At 32.6% G+C, this 19,689-nt stretch overlaps 1 protein-coding gene across 1 annotated transcript; it reads left to right on the top strand.

Moving 5' to 3' along the window:
• Window positions 1-754: 754 nt before the first annotated feature.
• LOC131037935 (ethylene-responsive transcription factor ERF022) lies at window positions 755-6,397 on the top strand. Its single transcript, XM_057970195.2, has 2 exons — window positions 755-1,119; window positions 5,334-6,397. Exons 1-2 carry the CDS (start codon window positions 939-941, stop codon window positions 5,915-5,917), a joined length of 765 nt encoding a protein of 254 aa, XP_057826178.1. The 5' UTR covers window positions 755-938; the 3' UTR covers window positions 5,918-6,397.
• The last annotated feature ends 13,292 nt before the right edge of the window (window positions 6,398-19,689 follow it).

The raw sequence follows: 19,689 nt of genomic DNA on the forward strand, positions 1-19,689 counted from the left end.
CACTAGGCTCATCGTGTTTAGGTGACACTAAACAATAATATGAATAATCAACTAGGGGGAATGCCTTGCCTATTCAACATGATAATGACATTTGTACAATCTCCATTGGTAATCACCTTGGTAACTCCTTTCTCGTTTGCTAACTTAATACTATGATGAGGAGCTACCACCTCAGTATAGTTGGATGATTAGACTACCAAATTTACAACATAGGCAAAGATCATCTAACCTTTCTCACATCTCTTAGGATGCTATCCCGTCCTGTCCTACCTAAGTTTCTTTTAGCTAGTCATTGAGATTTAACTTGAACCACACAAAGGTCAAGGGGAGCCATGAATAAAATAAAATAACATGTTACTAAATCACATTCATATTCCTTATAATAGAATTGACTAATAAACTTAATCTAAAATTTATAATAAAAAAATTTAATAAATTTTTTTTAATAAAAATTTAATTTGTTTTTTCATTTGTTTTATTTTCATTTTTTTATTTTATATATATTTTAATTTTATTGTCTATACTATTGACACAACCATTACATATAAGATAAGATAATGAGACATAAATTGAAAAGTAATTAAATGATAAAACCATTAATAATTAACCGTCAAAATTGAAGAATCGTCCACTCTTTCATATCTATGTGGACACAACCATTACACATAACATAGCAAGGCCTCAAATGTAAGGTGTTAAAACGACCAAATCATCAATTGTTTACCGTCAAATTCGTGGATGGTGGATCCTTGCAAAGACTTGAAGACTCGAGTCTTTCAAGTCGTCCAAGACTCTAGAGCCCACCCATGAATTCAAAAAGCCGTCTCTGTGCACTGAACCCTAATTAAATACATCACAATACTGCTTAATTCTTTGCTATTATTCTGATGCCCTGCCCAGAGCTTCCATTTTAGGTGAGTGGAAAAGCCGGCTACAAAATGGCGATACACGAAAATGGATCGGATCAGGGTTCGAATCCAGAGCGGGTCATTCTCGATGTTAACAATAATAGTACCCAATTCCTCTCCACCGTCAAGAGACAGAGACAGAGACAAAGAGATCACGAGCACTCTTTGACGGCAACGACAACACCCATCTACTTCGTCAGCACAGAAACCGGTGATCGCCTAATTTCTTTTGCATCTCTATTATTATTACAGAGTTTTGTTACTTTCTCTTTCATTTTCTTAGTGTAAGAGAAATAATAATCATTTGCCACAATCCGTGGAATAAATACATAGATCTATTAGCGATTTGTAATAACAATAGGCAGATGAATATTAAAAACGGTACCCTATTCTATAGGATGTTAAACTATGTAGTAGATAAAATTTAGATCATCCGTTAAAAGAGTCAAATTCACTGATAACAGAGATATATAATTATTTATTTGATATTAACACCTTATCTTTCTATTTTTCCCTATTTTGGTGAGTAGATTTTATTTTCATATATATTTCTAAGAAACCTTCGAATTCTATTTGTATGGAGTTAAAAGGTTTTATGGGATTGCAGAAAAATTGCTATGTCATAAATTGGAATCTCAATCTCAAAAATAGGATTTTTTTGTTATTAAGTTTTCAAATATTCAGTAAGTGTATTAATTTTTTTCTTAATAATTTAAGAAAGATTCTTTTTCACATATCATGTATTTGTCACAAATATATTATTTTAAATTTTTTGGTCTTTGTGACACTAAACTTTACAAATTAGTTCAATTGTTCTCAATGTAGATAAGATCGTCCACATATAAAACTAAGATAATAATATCACCAAGTGAGTTCTTTATATAAAGATTGGGATCTAACATTGTTTTTTACAAAAACCTTTCTACAATAGGTATGAGTCAATATTGGAATACCATGTTCTTAGTTTTTGCTTAAAATCATCTAATGTCTTATTGAATCTATAAACAGTGTGCTTTTTAAAAGACATTTCGAGTCCTTTAGATTATGTCAAATAAACCTCTTCATCAATGCTCTTGAGAACTATATGATGAACTATTTAATATATTGAGCTATTGAAGTTGATTTTAGATTGATGATACCTATTTGTACTATGGGTGTAAATATTTAAGCATAATCCATACATTCTTGTTGAGTGTGTTCTTTGTCTACCAATCAAACCTTTTGTTTAATAAAGCTTCCATCAAATTTGAAATTAGTTTTGTACATCCACATTATACCAACTACTTCCATATGAAGAGGTAACTAGACTAGATTCCATATATCATTCTTTTAAATATTTTAGATCAGATTAGTATTTATTGCTTCAACTAAACCTTCATTTTCTTTAGCTTGTTCAAAGGCCTGTGACTCTTTGTTTTGAATGATTGGGGTGATCAAGGCATAGTTTATTTTTCTTTGTGACACAAAGTTATCTTTTTATTGAAATTTGAATCTAGCATAAGAATTAATGAACGATTCTTTTTTCTCTCTTTGATATTTTCTTATTTTCACTCTTGACCATTTGAGTTGTTCTTCCTCATCACCTACATCAATTATAATTTTCTATGTATTATATTTCCTTTCTTAATATCACATCTCTACTTATCACGTGTTTCATACTCAATAGATCATAAAGCATGTACACTTTAGTTTTTATTGATATCCATGGAAAATGCATATAAATCATTTATGATCAAACATATGCCTTTTTTTTTGGCATACATACATAAGAAACACATAAAAACACCCTCAAATATTCAACTTCTATCTCAATTAAAAACCATTATTTTGAAGATTTTTTTTTAAATTGTTTTCTAGGACTCATATTTAGAATATGTATAATTGTACATACTATGTCTATTTAAAACCTCTTATCTATTTGTTTAATTTCATCATAGTCTTGAGATTTTGACAGCAGTCATATTCTTCATTTTATCAATTCCATTTTGTTGTAGGGTGTAGGAAGTAGTAAAGTCCATCGATTCCATGAATTTCATAAAAGTGTAAATATTATTTGATTTATATTCACATTCATTATGCAACCTACATGTATCACTCTATTTCTCAACAAACCTCTTAAATTCTACAAATTGATTAAATATTATTAAACTTGTAGTTAAGCAATATACTTAATTTTTCGAGTAATCATTAACAAAAATCAAAATGCACATTTACTTTCCTAGAGAAAATATTTCCATGAGGCAACACAAATCTAAATCCATATGAGTTCTCACAAGAGATTGTTTAACTATTTCTATTTACCAATTAAAAATCTCTCTCTATATTATTTGTCAATAATACACTCTTCGCATATTTCTTTTGTATCTTTAATAAAAGACAACCCTTAAACCACACTCATTTGTTGATTAAAAATAAAGCAATAAAATTAAGATACCTACATTTCGCTATTAGATTTTACTCTATTTCATTACTTTCTTTTTGAATTCTTAGTTTCCATGAGTTAAATATAGAGGAAGAATCCTATCACCTATCTATATTCTTGGAAGAACTAAATTCATTATTAATTTATATCTAATCATGGACTTATCTTCATTAAATGTTACTTGTATTTTTTTTACATCAAGTGTTATAACTATTAGTGCTTTATTGATATACACAATGTTCAGTTATAAATGTAATAGTGACTATGCTTTTGGCTCTCTAAGACTAACCATCTCTCAATATCATTTTTTGGGGTTAATTTTCATCTAAATTGTTGAACAAACTCTTATTAGATGCCATTTAAGGAAAAAATAACAATCAATGTAAGATACATTATTTTCATTTTCACTTTTATTGAAATAGATAATCAGGAAACATTATTTATCTTCAATTAAATTTATAACATTCATTTTTATTTTATTTCAACTTATTTATTGTGATATTCTACTTTATAGTAACATAACTTATTACAGTGAAAATATTGGACATTCATCTTGTAATTACTATCTTGCACATTAATTTATGTCCCTCTCTTTCTTTTAAATTATTACTTCTACTTCTAAAACATTAGCTTCTACTGGAGGAAGAATTGTTAGAATTCATCTTTAGATTCTTTTTTATTGTTAGAATTCTTTTGTAGATTCACTTTGGCTATGGTCCTTGAAGAATATGTTTCTTTTATTTTTTAGACTTGTTTTACATGAAAATATTTGTTTTAAGTTTCTCATAACTCTAATATTTTTTTTGCTATTTAACAAAATTCCACTTAGCTCGTTTATTTTAATAGTTGTGAGATCTATAAGGATTTTGACTAAAGAAACTACATCATAAATTTTAGACATAATTTATCTCAAAACGTCTCCTTATCATTCTTGTTAGTCACATCTTCACCTAAATTCTTTATGCAAATACTTATACATTCTATTTTTGTTAAAAATTCATAAACAGATCTATTGTTGATTATTTTTATGTTTTCAAAACAATTTTGAACATTTACCATTTCATAGTTTATAAATTTTAATATGCATTAATGAATTTTTCCATGTATACTTAGAATGAACATTAGCGCATATCCTAAGAAATATTATCAAATTAATTGACCAGAACAAAAACATATCTTCATTAATTTTTTTTTCATTAATATTTTTTTGTCTTACATTTCTTTTAAAATTGTGTAATACATCTGCATCTGTTGTTTCTACATATCCTAGGTGGACAATTTCTTACAGATCTTTAGATTCCAGTAGAATTTGTATTCTACTGCACTAATAGATAAAACCATACTTGTTAAAAATAAGAATTAACATACCAGATGCCATATTTCCTGAAATATTTTTGTAACAAAAATTTGAAAAATCCCCTACAATCAAATACTTTACTTATTTCTTAAAAGAAAACCTAAAAATTTAAAAATCTTCCAATTATTTTGTCTCGGTGATAACTTTTTAATAATCAATCTACTCAAAGATTTCGTGAACTCATATGATTTAAAATCAGAAACTTTACAATTACCTCTAAGAATGTAAGCATCCCAAAAACTACAGCCATACAAAAACTGGGTTTCTCTTCAGTTTTGATAGATATAAATGAAAACATAAAATGTTTCAGAACAACTCAAGAAAATCATTACACACTCTCTTCACATACTTAAAAAGTCTGGCCGGTAATCAATAAGATCAGGCGAAAACTGTGAAAAATAAATTGCTAGAAAATGGATGCTAAAGTCTCACCTCTTATATCCAGGAGCTCAAAAAATCCCCAGGAATCCAGTCACAGTTATCATAGTCCTGAAAAGTTCCACACAAAATACAATACTGTCATAATCGATAAGCCAACAGGGTAAAGATATTCTGTGCAGTTAAGATTCATTGATTTCAGTATAAATGAGCACTTTTTTTCCCATTTGTAATGCTTTTATTTTTGGTCGGTGGCTGTTATGTGTAGACGGAAACAGTATTGAAAGAAACCAGGAAAAGAGTGGCTCAGAGAAGGATATATTGAGAAGAAAAGATTATGAGCAGCGTGTGGTGACAGAAACGAATTGGAATAATGTGGAGCAGCAAGAGAGGAAGAGGCGTTACAGAGGAGTGAGACAGAGACCCTGGGGCAAATGGGCTGCAGAAATCAGAGACCCTAACAAAAGAGTTCGTGTTTGGCTCGGCACTTTCTCCACACCAGAAGATGCAGCCAAAGCTTATGATGATGCTGCTCTAAAATTCAGGGGCAGGAGAGCCAAATTGAACTTTCCAGAGGAAGCCTCTCTCTCTTATAAAATCAGTGTGAATTCAAATCAGAAAAGTCTTCACAGTGGCAGCAGTATGAATAATCCAAGATTAACAGATTCCTTTTTTCCACCAACTCATGAAATGTCAGCCTTGCCGCGGGTCGCCGCTAATTCTGACTTGCTTTATTCCGCACCATGTTTTCCTCAAGTCACCGACTTTTGTGGGCATATGCAAGTGCTAGAAATGATGGATACCTACCTTATGATGCATCTCAGCGCTATTCTATCCGAGGTTAGCCCATGACCAGTTTACCTTATAATCAATTTGGTTGAATTATGATTTATACTCAGTCTGAGCAGTTTACCTTTTGACCGGCAAATTGGAGGTGGAGTTCTGAGTGAGTATTTGGTGAGCGCATTTTTTATGATCTTGTTTTATTGAATTTATATCATTTGGACTTTTACATGTTTTCCTTACCATGTGCTATCATTTGGAATTGCTCTTGAAACTACCCATTAGGACTATGTTTGTTCCTGAACAAGTGGATCTTAAATGACCTAACACTTTCTTTTAATGGCTGCGCCTAATTTCGAATGGTTATGTATTTATTGGATATGCACTATGGCTTTAAAACGAGCTGGGCAATGCTCCTTTACTCTCTGCAGCGTTTGTCGCCTTTAAGTGGCTGCATCGTGCTTTGTACATGTTTCGTTTTTCTATTATCTTATGCCATAGTCGATTCACATTGTGGGTGGCTGTGCAATGATTGTTTTTTATGCCTGGATAACATGGCTCCTTTGTGCCACTCTATATATATATATATATTTAAAATATTTTTTATTATTAAAAATTATATCATGGAATATAATAAACTACTATATGTTGATTTAAAAATAAGTTAAGAAAATAATATAAATAAAATTTCTTCTTATTTATAGAAATGATATTTTTTTCTCTTTTTAGAACTCATTATCATGTTATTCATATATTTATTTACTTGTTTGAATTCTGAGTTAAATTCAAACTTCCAAAATCTATTATTGTTTATCTAAGAAACAGATTAAACCCATTTTATTTTGAAGATCCCAAAAATATTGAGGTTGTTACAAAAAAACTATGCATTTTCTATTTAAATGGAATAAAATGTTGTTTCTTCAACCTCATGGTATGATGTCACTGCCAAGACTAAAAGTATATGATAAAATTTATTTTTAATCTCCTAAACTCTAATTCACTTAAAATTCCTTTTATGTGTAATGAGGGTCACAATTTGTGCACCTTTAATATTTTAATATAGCACATTCCACTCTTCACATCTACTTCAAATATCATGTGAATTCACTATAATCCTTAAAATGAGATTTACTACAAAATCAATTTATGACCTGGTAGTTGTAAGAAACTTTTTTAAAATAGTCTATTCAACCGCACTACTCTTGGCCTCTACCTATTGCAACTAATTTGATTGATGTTTTTCAATAACATTAAGTCCACATAATATAGTTGAACATATTTTTAAAAAAATATTATAATAGATTCAAATGCATGAACTCTGTTCAAATTTCCAAATGTAAAATTTACATCTTCAATTAACAAGAACCTCACAATCAATTTTGTAGTCTACTAAGAATTATATAATATAAATCTATAATTTAACATTCACAAATTTAAATACATAATTTACAACAAATTTTTTTTTTCAAAACCCTAAAACTAAGAACACAACTTTTCATTATTTAACACTTATTTATATACATATTTAAATCAAACACATAACGTTTTTTTAATTTTTTCCAAATTTCTTGTTTTCCTCATCTACATCGACGTAAGACTGTTCGTCACACTAATTAAAAATCCTTTATTTACAATGTTTTCCTAAAATTATTGGTTTCAACGACTGATATTTTATATTAATTTAGAGATATTCTAGAAGCCTGCCAATTCCAACCTGTCATCTATCCAAAGTCTACGCTTCAGTCTATTCAATACTCATACTTACGAAACAGAATTTAATAATAAGAAAAAGCATATTGATGCCACAATTTTTTTCAATTATGTCAATCACACCATAATTTGTCTGCAATGCTTTATTATTTTGTCAACAATGAAAATGACTGCGTGTTTATCACGAGATTGACAAGGTAATGCGAAAATAAAGCAAGATTTTAAGGGGGAGTTTATCTCGAGCATTAATATCCATTCAAACTTCACCTGTACGGAAATGGGGATTATTAGATAAATTAAGTTAAAAGTTAAGAGATTAGAAAAGAAGATAGAATCAATGACATTTTAAATAAAATATTTATTGTTAATAGTAAAAATAAAATGAGGGAGAGCATATCAAATTTAAGTATATATAAATTTTTGGTAGATAAACGAAATCTATTTTTATTTTAATTTGTTATAGGTAATATTATTGCATTTATTGAAATCTTAACTTGTTAATAATAATTTGGTTTTTTATCATTATAAGATTTTATTTATTTAATATTTTTATAAAATTAAATTTAATAAAGTTTTGATTACATAAGTATGAGAGAGGGTTCAAATCTGGTTATTTATTTAATTTTATACAGTTAACATGTGAAATTTTTATCTTTATAATTTATAAATGTGTTTTTTTAATGTGATTAGCTAAAATAATTTGTGTTTTATAGAAATGAATGTCTAATAATGATTGATATTTCTTTATATTTAAAACAAAATGCCTCTTTCAAATAGTTTTTTTCATTTTTTTATATTAGATATAGTAAACAAAATACAATCTTACAAAAGCTCCATATAATCTATCCAAGCATTAGCATTACAAACTAGTAGGAAACACCTTAAAACATTTACTAGATACAAAAAGACCTAGATATCCTCATCTTTTATTCATTCCCAACAAGCCTTAACAAAGTTTTATTCACAATGATCATAGTCAATGAGTCATATGTACCAATCGGAGGAAAAATTTAATCTTTTGAATCAACATCGTTCACTATTGGCTCATATTTGTATCTTTTAGAAAATCACAAGAAACTATCTTGCTCCTTAGTCTTAGGAATGTCTTTTTTATTCATGTACTCTTTTAACATCTCAAACTTCTCTTGATTTAGCTTATCTCTCCCTTACGGAAAGAAATCAACATATTTTACCTTTGTTCTGTACAATATTGTCAAATTGTTTTTTATTAGAATCATGAACCCATCCTTTCGTATCTCCATAATATTAAGGAAATAAAAAATATGCAGTTAAAAGTGAGTTCAATTTTAAACATAGTAATTTAAGTTATTTTCATATCTTGGAAAACCTCTTTGTTCTTCTTTTTCTTCCAAATGTACTGGATACAATTTCATTGGACAAAACCATCCAAAAAACATTAAGTTAAGCATTAAAGGATCATAAATGTCTAGCAAGAACTTAAATCAAATGAAAATCTATTCTTATTATCCCAATCAGAATTGTCTCCTAAAATATAGACCAAACAACTAAAGAAAATTTGCAACAAAAAAGAAAGTCTTCAAAAGACTCAAGTTGGCCACATAACTAGCAAGTATTAACAAGGATACCAATATCATCAAGTTCATTACAAACAAAAGTTCTTCATGGTGAAAGGGACAGAGTGAGGAAAATGACGGATGGGGGCTACAACAGAAAAGAGTTGATGTGTCTTTCAACAGATGTGGCAAAGGTGATTATGAGGTACATCACCTTGTATGGCCGCTTTGTCAATATTTTTCCTACTATTTCACTATTTTAAATCATTTTAGACATGATAGGAAAATAAATTTGTCATTTTATTTAATCTCTTCCTTGGAGCATAGTCTTTCTAATCATGCAAAAAATAATGACAACCCTGCTTTACATGAGGGGTTGATTCTCCTTATCGTGGAATATGCCAAAATGAATGAGGTCAAACCATCCCTTATCCACAAAATTGAAAGAAACCTTAAACCATTGACAAGTCCCGATGTGCATGTGGTGTCAGACACAAAAATTGTAGATGAGAAGGGGTCGAGTGAGATGCCCATGGATTGGTGTGACCTTCATGTGCTAGATGATGACCCAGAATAATATCCCTCAGAGGAAGAGGGGCCCCCCATGAAGGGAACTCCTAGCACAAACAACAACAAAAAGATTAAACCACACCCTAGAATTGTAGCCAAAAACTACAAAACCCCTCCTTTCTAACCCCAGGAGATGGGGCATAAAAGCTCTAAAAAGAAAAAGGTAGGGAAAGCAGTGGAGACAAAAGGAAAAGGGGAAGATGAGATAAAATTGGATATTCCCCTCAATGTGGACCAAGTGGACCTTGGAAATAGAAAAATTGATGAAGCAGATTTTGATATGCTTCTGGCTAACTCAGCCACTAGTCAAGATAAGTTCTTTTGTTGGGTGATTAGCAAAATTCTCTTCATCAAACATGGTATAAAATATATTATCAACACCTTTACCAAGAACCTGATGCCTGATAAAACCGAAGAGCTCCTAAAAATGACCCAAAAATTGACTAAAGGTGTCAAGGTCATGAAAACAGAGCATGAAGCTAGTATAGCCAATTTGGAGAAGGGTATGGACAAACAAAAGGCTAATCTCAAGGTTTTGGTGGAGATTAGTAAAGAGGGTATGAACAATAGTGTTGAAGGCCACAAAAAGTTGAATGAGAAAATTGAAGTTCATAAAGTCCATCCACACAACAATATTCTGCCATTAGCTGCCAAGTCTAAAAAGAAAAATTTGGATATAAATCCACAAGGAGAGGAAATGTACGTGTCTACTAGACTAGGAGTAGGAACTAGGAGAAAAGAGCGACGAGGACCATCATGGAGGAGCTTGAAGATATAAACAAAAATATAATTGAGAAAAATTATGAGCCTATGGAATCTCTTGGCTATCTTTTTGGTTAGTTTTTAAGTTGTTTTCCCAAGTTTCTCTATTGTATTTTTTTGGGCTCTATAGGGTGTCTCCCCTATTTCTTTCACCGTTTAGTTATTGGTACTTCTTTGGTTTGATATTGTTTTGACTATTCTATTTTTGGATATGGGTTTTAGGTCCCTGTAAAAACCATTTTATCTTAATAAAAAATAAGTTCTTCATGGTAAACAACCATCTAAAGATATCTTTCTTAGATTCTTTAGACCTAGTCCAAATAGACATACAACAATAGACCATTTAGCCAAACACTAATGCACACTCCAACAATAATCAAGCATAATAAAAACCTCCCTCATATCATTTAGCAAAAGATAGGGATTTTTAGAGGTTATTTGGTTAAGAATAGTGTCATCTTTTGAAGAAACAATAAAAGAAAATTAGAGCCATCTTTGATATCAACATAAGAATTGGCATTATTCAAGGTAGTTTTGATCATAGAGTAAGTTCCTTTTTGATAATCCAAAATATCAAACTCTATTTTCAATTTATCTCAAGATTTTAATAGTTCTCCATCCAAAATATGAATGAACCTATGATTACATTTAAATCCTACTATCTAGTTGACCATCCTTGTATAAGGGTCAATGGCTTATCCTTCTCCCCTAGATTCCACCAAATTAACCTAGTATTGAAGTAGGATTTAGATGCTATAGAAAAAGTGCTTTAATTGTAAATTGAAATCTTGATAGCCCCCTAATACTTCTAAATAACTTAAACACAACTAACCCAAAAAAATTCAATTCCACCTCCCAAAATAGGTAATTGTTCATGTGCAAGGTGTAAGGAAGTTAAGTAGTGAAACAACTTCCTACACTAACCTTGAGAGGAGGGTAATGCAAAAAGTTTACAGATCATCACAACAGTTATAGAAAATAGATATAGACATAATAACATTCAAACCATAACACAATGATTTACGTGGGGAAAATCCTTTTGGGAGAAAAACCCCACACTCCAAAAGCCGCCTAATATATTATTCAGCAATCAAAAATAGATTACAATATGCTTGCAGAGAAAGCTCTTCATAGGAGTACCACTAATCAAATATTTAGAGGTAACCCAATAGCCATAAGACTCTTACGTGCAACCTATATCTCACTCACCTCATATATACCTAAGATACAATAGAAGAAACAGTCAACATCATTACAAAACCATGGGCTAAAACCACCCAATAAGGTGTAGCTGACGTTATCTCCCATCTAGATGCCCTATGACATGTTAAAACACATGTCAACATGTGTCCCTCCCTTTAATAGCTCATTTATGTGTTTGATGTATTTTATATTTCCTATTTTAGGAGTACATACTTCCAGAGGCCATAACTTGAGAACCGTGTGTCCTATTGATGAACCTTTTGAAGCATCGAAAAGCTCATGAAGTTCTCTATTGTCTTGTAAGAAGTTGTACCACTTATGCCAACTTTTCAAGGCATTTATAGACCTCTAAAGTCCTCAAAATTAAATTTAAACATTTCATTGCACCCCTCCAAAATGAGAAATTTAATATCTTCAAAAATAGTTATGATCTTGTGACATAACTTTACTAGAATGCTAATCTAGCCAAACAAAAGCTTTAGGAAGAATTTCGCACCACTTCATTCTCAAATGAAAACTTACTAGAATAGTAACCTCGTGTAAATGCAAGGTTGAGAAACCATTTTTCCCAACACAAGGGATTCCAAGACTTGTCCCTCTTTGTCTTAGAAAAAAGGAAAAACTATTTCTTAAGAACCTTCCAATATTCTTACCCCTCAAATGATTTGATGATTCACTTAGAAATTAAAGTAATGGCTACAAATAAAGATCTTTAAGACGTAGACTCACCCAACGTTTAGGCAAATAACACAAAGCCCAGTTGAGAACATGCCTTTTTTTACTACCCTTTCCATCTAACCATACAAATTCCCTCAAGATCCTTTGGATTTTTTTTTACTACCTTCTCCATCTAACCTACAAGGGAAAGAAGATGAATTTTCCAATTATTATGTTTCCTTTCAATTTATTGAAAAGTTAATCGCTCATGTATTTCAAATATGGAGATAGAAAAAATGGGATGCCGAAGTATCTCACAATCTAATTAGGCCTCATCCATAACCAATTTCTATTTGTAAACCAATTAGGGGGCTCTTGGTCCCAACTTAAGATTTTGGACATGCTGGTAGAGACTATAGCCCAAGAGGTCTCACAAATAAACATCCAATATATGGATCAAATTACCAAAATTGTTCTCCTACACTCTAATTAATAAGGTGTTAGGAATTAAATGCAGAAAATATCAATTAAATGCAAAATGATGATTAAACAAAGGAATAAGAAACACATAAATAATAATAGCGAGGAGACAATTTTTAACGTGGTTCACCCAAACTTAGGCTACATCAACTAAATAGAGAGTCCAATATTATTATCTAGGAAATCAAACAGATTACAACATCCAGTAATCTCTTGCAACTCAATACCGTTACAAAATTTTACAACAATTCTCAAAGAAAACCCTAACCCTTAGTCATTTTATCAAGACTTATGCCAGTTAAAAAAAATAGGGTTAGAATATATCAAGCAATAGAAAAATAAATGAATATGTCTTGGGGGTAGAACCCCCAAACCTTCGTTGAATAATTTAGGGGGAAACTGCACCAATAAAAGGGGAAAATTTAACCTCTGAGTCTGATTAGGCTCCATAACAAAGTAAGGTAATATCATCAACAAACTAGTCATTCAACAAGAGCTCATCATTTGGAAGAATGATCTCGTGTATCAAAGGAGAGCTAAGGCTAGTTCTCAAAACATAATATAGTTCATTTTTAGCTAAAAAAGACAAGTCTATGTTACAACCTTGTCTGATAGACCTCTGTAAGGGGATATGATTAGTTAAATCTCCATTAATATCAATGAATGTAGAGGAATCTCTAAATAAAATAGTAATCAAGTTCTACAAAACTTAGAAAGAAATCAAGTACCCTAATCATATGAAGTACAAACACCCATTTAATCCTATTGAATGTCTTTTCAAAGTGAAGAAGAATCATGGAAAAATTTGTCCCTGAGACTTGACATAATGATTTCCTTACTAGCTTGTGATTAGATTTTTTACTTTTAAATTATAATTCTGTAAATAAAGTAATTTTCCTAAATTGGTACATAGATTTTTGTTTTTTTTTGTTTTTTTTAAACAAGTATTATCTTTAATGGGGATAGCTCCCTATATTAGTTATGAAAATATATTACAATCATGTTCCAACTAACTGAAAACAACTCCCTACATACACATGGCTAAAACATAAACTATTAAAGAGGCCATATTATATGAGCCTCAATATGGTAGCAACCCAAGACACGATCAAAGCCACCTGCTCAACGCTGCCCTCCGAGAGCCAACCCTCCAATGTCCACATCATCTGGTTGAAGGGGTCCAGGTCATCATTCTTCACACCCACATGAAACACCTCCCTGGTGTTATACATGAATTCCTCCTTGTTAGCTTTGAAGGCCACAAAAGCAACCTGTTCTTCGTCCTTTGAGTTCGAGCATTCAACATCCGACAGATAGACTATAGTGTTAAAAAAGGGTCCCAGAATGCTATCCCATTCTTCTTCCACCTCTAAGACCACACTTCCCACGGTGTCTGCATCAACATCCTTGACAAACCTGACAATTTTTTCGATACAAGCCTCCTTGGATGGTAAAACATCAACCAGAAGACACAATATTATCATAGATCTGCCCATCGCACCAGTGCCTATCATTGCTAAGGGCACCCTCCACTATTCTACATATCGCCTCAAGCCCGTCTGTGTCGATGTCGAATAATCTATCGCACTGTTCCTCCAATGTCTCCTCTCTACATAGGCAACTAAGCCCGAATCGATGCACCATCTTCCTTCACTATGTCAAAAAACACTGACTCCCCATGTGTTATATAAATCCTCCATCCATTGGATTCATTTACAATCAAATTTTAGTGTGCTATGATAGTCTCTCGCTGTCACTATGACCACCATAATCCCAAGAACCAGAGAAATCCATCAACCTGAGATCGAATATACACCTACCTTGTCCTCCAACATCGAAGCTGGTAAGAGAGCTCTTCTCTTATCCCAATGGTACCTTTCTGTGGTTGGGATTACCCGATCCCCTTCCTTGGGATTTTATCTTTGTCCATTTCTAGCAAAACATTCAGGTCCTTGAACACCGAATCTGCCACCAAAACGACCCTTGTCTGAGATTCGATTAAACCCTAATTGGCAAGTAAGTCCACCACATGGTTTCCTTCATGGAATATGTGTTTTACCTTATAGTCTTCCACCTTTTGAATAAGCCGGTCTATTCTCAGGATCCGTTCGTTAAGCCTCCAATTGGTAAAAATTTTTTTGGTTACACCATTTAGTATAATTTGAGAATCCCCTTCGATAACTACTTTTAGATGATTGTTTGCAATGACTCAATTAAGCCCCTCCTCTAATGCAGTGATTTCTGCCACATTGTTGGAAACAATTCCTGAAGACCCACATATAGCCCCAACAAAACTACCATCCTCATCTCTGACCACAACCCCAAAGCCCGACAAACCTGGATTGCCACGGCTAGCACCATCAAAGTTTAGGTTTTTCGAGCCAGGAGGTGGCAGGCACCATTTGACATTCTTCCTCCCAATCAATTTATCCTTCAACCTATGGAGACTTGACTATTTCAGATTCCATACCTATTCCATTTCCATATCCCACTTGGTATATAATTTGTAGCTCTGACCATAAATCTTGGCATTTACATTTTCTTCTATTGCCACCTGGACTCTGTTAATGAGTATTGAAACCTTCAATTCTTCCTCCCTGAAAAACTCTCCTATTTCGTTCTTTCTAGATCAGCCAAGAGACCAATGATGGTCTTGTTATTTACAAGATGGCCCACTTTGAGTTTTTGCCCACTATAGGCCAAGCAAATATGAAATCTTTGAAAGTACAACTACGGAGCATGTGATTCTGCAACTTACTTACAAACCAATCCCAACATTGAGTTGAATATTTGCATCCATATAATAGGTGATCAATTGTTTCTTCCTCTTCCTTAGATAGATAACATCTGCTAGGTCCTATATACCCATTGTTTTTAATCTGTCACTTGTCAGTATCCTTCCATGAAGCACAATCCATAAAAAGGCACTTGCTTTTGGGAGTACCCTTTTATCCCAACATAGGATCACGGGCCAATTACTGTCTTTTTGTCTCCTCCTTTGGATTTCATAGCCCAAATTTACCTTGTAGTTACTTGATTTAGCTACATTCCATATAAGTGTGTCCGCCTCATTTGAGATATGAATCTTCCTACATTTAAGGATCTCTGCCAGCTTTAAGCTATTTCCCCTGTTCTCTACACCAACCGTTTTCCAGATGATCAGTCCCTTATGGGGATCAAATTGTCTAATATAGTCTGCCGCAAATAAACTAACCTCTGCATCCACCTGATTGACCCAATCTTCATCTTCCATCAATTCTACCAATGTTTCTTCCCCACACCAAGAAACTCTCCAGAACTTGGCCTTTTTCCCATCGCCAATCTTCCATGTAAGATGGTTTGTGATTATTTTCCTACTCTCCCAAATGAATCTCCAAATTGGAGAATCTCCTACAATATTTGCCATAGCGAATATTCTTTCAAGCTCATTTGCATCCAGATACTTGTTTGCCATCATTCTACACCATCCCTTGTGGGGATATTTATACATTTTCCAAGCTAATTTAGGACCAAGTGCCAAATGTTGAAGGCTCATTTTTCTCAAACCTGCCCCCCCATCTTCCTTTAACAAACATGTCGTGTCCCAATTGATTAAGGGAATCTTTTTCTCCTCTTTAGTTTTTCTTTTAATCTCTCAAAATAGAGAATCAAATATATTAGCTATTTTATAGGGATTTGGATTCACACTATTAAAATAATAAAATAAAAATTAATTTAAATAACATCTCTGAAGTATCAAAGAAGAGATAATCTTCTCTATTTTAAAGGGATTTGATTATACGTAGTTAAAATAAAAATTTAAATTAAATGTTAAATTATTTCATTACAATCATTCCTATTATCTTAAATTTTAAAAATGTATTAACTTCAAAGCATAAATAAATAAATACAAATACGAATGAAATTAAAATGAATTAAACTAGAAAAATTAGAGATTAAATTATAATTATTATTAATTATTATAGTCATAAAATAATTATAATTATGATTAGCATTAGAATTAGGACTAAGGTAAGAATTGCAGTTAGAACTATTAAAAAATTAGAATAAATTAAAAAATAAAATTATTAATAAAAATATGATTCATAGATATAATGTTATCCTAGGTTCCATAATTGACATATTTAAAATTCATGTAATATTTTTCTTTTAGATCCTATTTCCAATATAAATTCATAGGTTTTTGTTACAATGTCACTCTACAATTCTTTAGTTACATTAACAAATAATTATTCTAATCTTGTCCTTCTTGCAAGCTAGACCCCCTATTCCTACTTTGACTCAGGACTGGGATATTATCAGTAGATGGCATATCAGCTGGGATATTTCTAAACCTATTGTCAAGTTAAAGCACATGAGAAATAATATTGGTTAGGTTCCTCCCCCAAGTGGGTTGACCAAAATCAATGTTGACGAGGCGACTAAAGGTAATCCTGGACTAGCTAGCTATGTGGGAGTTGCTCGTGAACACAATGGCAGGCTTGTTTTGGCGGTGGCACTCCCACCGGGCACCCAGACAAATCACTACGCCAAGGCTAAAGTTTCTTGCATTGGATTACACATTGCTATCAAAGAAGGGCTCAAAAAAGTTTGGCTTAAGAGTGACTCTCTAAACATTATTAGATGTGTGAGTAAACACATCGAGCCCAGCTGGACTATCAAGCCTTTAATTCAGGAGTGTCACATCATGATTGTAAACTTAGATGATTTCAAAATTTCCCACATTTATCAGTAAGGTAACATGCCAACAGACCACCTGGAGAACATTGGCGTTGATTATATGGACATACGCTGGTGGACAAGAAAGGAAACTTTCTTGATACAATTGTGTGAAATGACTAGAAAGGACGTCGAATGCATTAGTCATTCTTATCGCATTAATGATGACAAATTGCCAAATGAATAATGATCTTTCATGGGTTTTGAGTTTGAAATTCAAAACCGGGGTTTCTAGAGCTTTCTTTTGTATCCGGTTTTTAATTGCCTTGTTTGGGTTTGGTACCATCATCCATTTTTGTAGAGGTAAACTGCTGATGGGAGGTGAAAAAACCATAATGGAGCCTACTTCCTATGAGAAATGGGGAAAAAAAGAGAGCTATGGATGAAGATTATTGATGGGGGCCTTGTACCATATCTCAAGAGGCTTTATGGAAATGACCCAAAAGTGACAAAGGATTTTGTGAATGGTTGGGAGAAAAGTATCCTCATGGCCTTTGGAGCGGAGTTTAGAATTGATGAAACCTTCATTGCAGAGATAACTAGATTGCTAAAGGAAGGAAATAAGTTTTACAGAGAGAGGAAGGTGGCAAAAGAAGCCATTTCGACCTTATTTGACAAATAAAGTGAAAGAAAAAGGGTGCAAAAGATGAAGGATGACGACTTTAACAAGAAGGACCTACAATCACTTTGGGTGGAGATGGCCGGAGTGATTATGAGGTACATTACTCTTGACAACTGCTATGTTGGTATCTTCTCTTACCACTTTATGATATTAAACAATTTTTGGTATAACAAAAGAATTTCTTTGCCTCTCTATCTGTTGCCTTCTCTTGAAAATATCTTGGCGAATCACATCAGAAAATAGTGACACTCCTATTTTTCATTAGGGGTTAATCATTCTCATCATGGGGTATGCTAACAATCATGGGGTTAAACCCTCCTCGATTGTTCAAATCCCCAATTTTTTGACCAACCCTGATCTACAATATGTGTTTGATACAGAAATGGAGGAAGAAGAGTCTAGTATGGCTATGGATTGGAGGGATCTCAATGTCTCAGATCATACAAAATATTGTCCTTCTCAGGAGGAGGGTCCCCAACAAAGTATTACACTTGGCACTGATAGCAATAGAAGAAACAAACACACCAGATGGGCTGCTAATAAGTATAAAACCCCTAACCCCAATTTACAAGGTTCTAGCCCACCGAATATGAAAAAGTCCAAATTAATCTAAAAAATGGGGAAGCCAAGGGAAAGGAGAAGGAAATAAAGCTAGACATCCCTATTATCGTTGAATAGGGGGAACCGGGGGATACTCAAAAAGACTGATTTGGATATTCTCCTTAATAACTCTATTAAAAGCCATGAAAATTTCATTCTTTGGGTCAGTAAGAAGATCAATATGTTGAAAGAATGAATTAAGGACATTATTAACACTTTTACTAAGACACCCATGCCAAGAAAAACTGACAAAATTCTTCGAATGACACAAAAATTAATAGAAGATGTTAAGATCATGAAAACGGATCATGAATCAAGGATTGGTCAGTTGGAAATAAGATTGGAAGAGATTAAGGACAACCTGAAGAATCTGGTTGATATTAGTAGGGAAGCCATGAATAACAGTGATCAAGGCCTTAGAAAGGTCAATGTGATGATTGTGGACCTATGAGCTCAGTCCACCACCAGTATCGCACCCCCAGACACCAAACAAAGGAAGAAAATCCATGAGCCGAACTTGCAGGGTACGAGACCATAGACCACTACTATCCCTTATATGAGGACAAAAAATAGAAACCAAGAGAAGAGTACCTCCAGGCTCATCATGGACAAGCTTGAGGAAATCAACAAGAGTATGATCCAAAAGAATTTGGAGCTGATACAATCTCTGGTTTAGTGGTTTTTAGTTTTTCTCTATTACTATTTTGTGTTTTTGCTACGTGGGCCTGACCCCTATCTCTGTGGTTGTTTTTTCATTGGTTCTAGACTAGTTAGTAATTGTTTATTTTCTGTACTACTCTCTAACTTTGGGTTTCAGGTCCCTATAAAACCTATTTATCATAATAAAAAAAAAAAATTATTATAATGAAAATATTTAGTTCCACTTGCACTTGATACAAATCAAACCTAATGTCAACATCACTTAAAAGGAATGTAATCTTCAAATAATTTATTTGACTCAAACTATATTGTAAATTCTATCC

This window comes from Cryptomeria japonica, chromosome 9 (assembly GCF_030272615.1).
Source record: "Cryptomeria japonica chromosome 9, Sugi_1.0, whole genome shotgun sequence".
Taxonomy (NCBI): domain Eukaryota; kingdom Viridiplantae; phylum Streptophyta; class Pinopsida; order Cupressales; family Cupressaceae; genus Cryptomeria; species Cryptomeria japonica.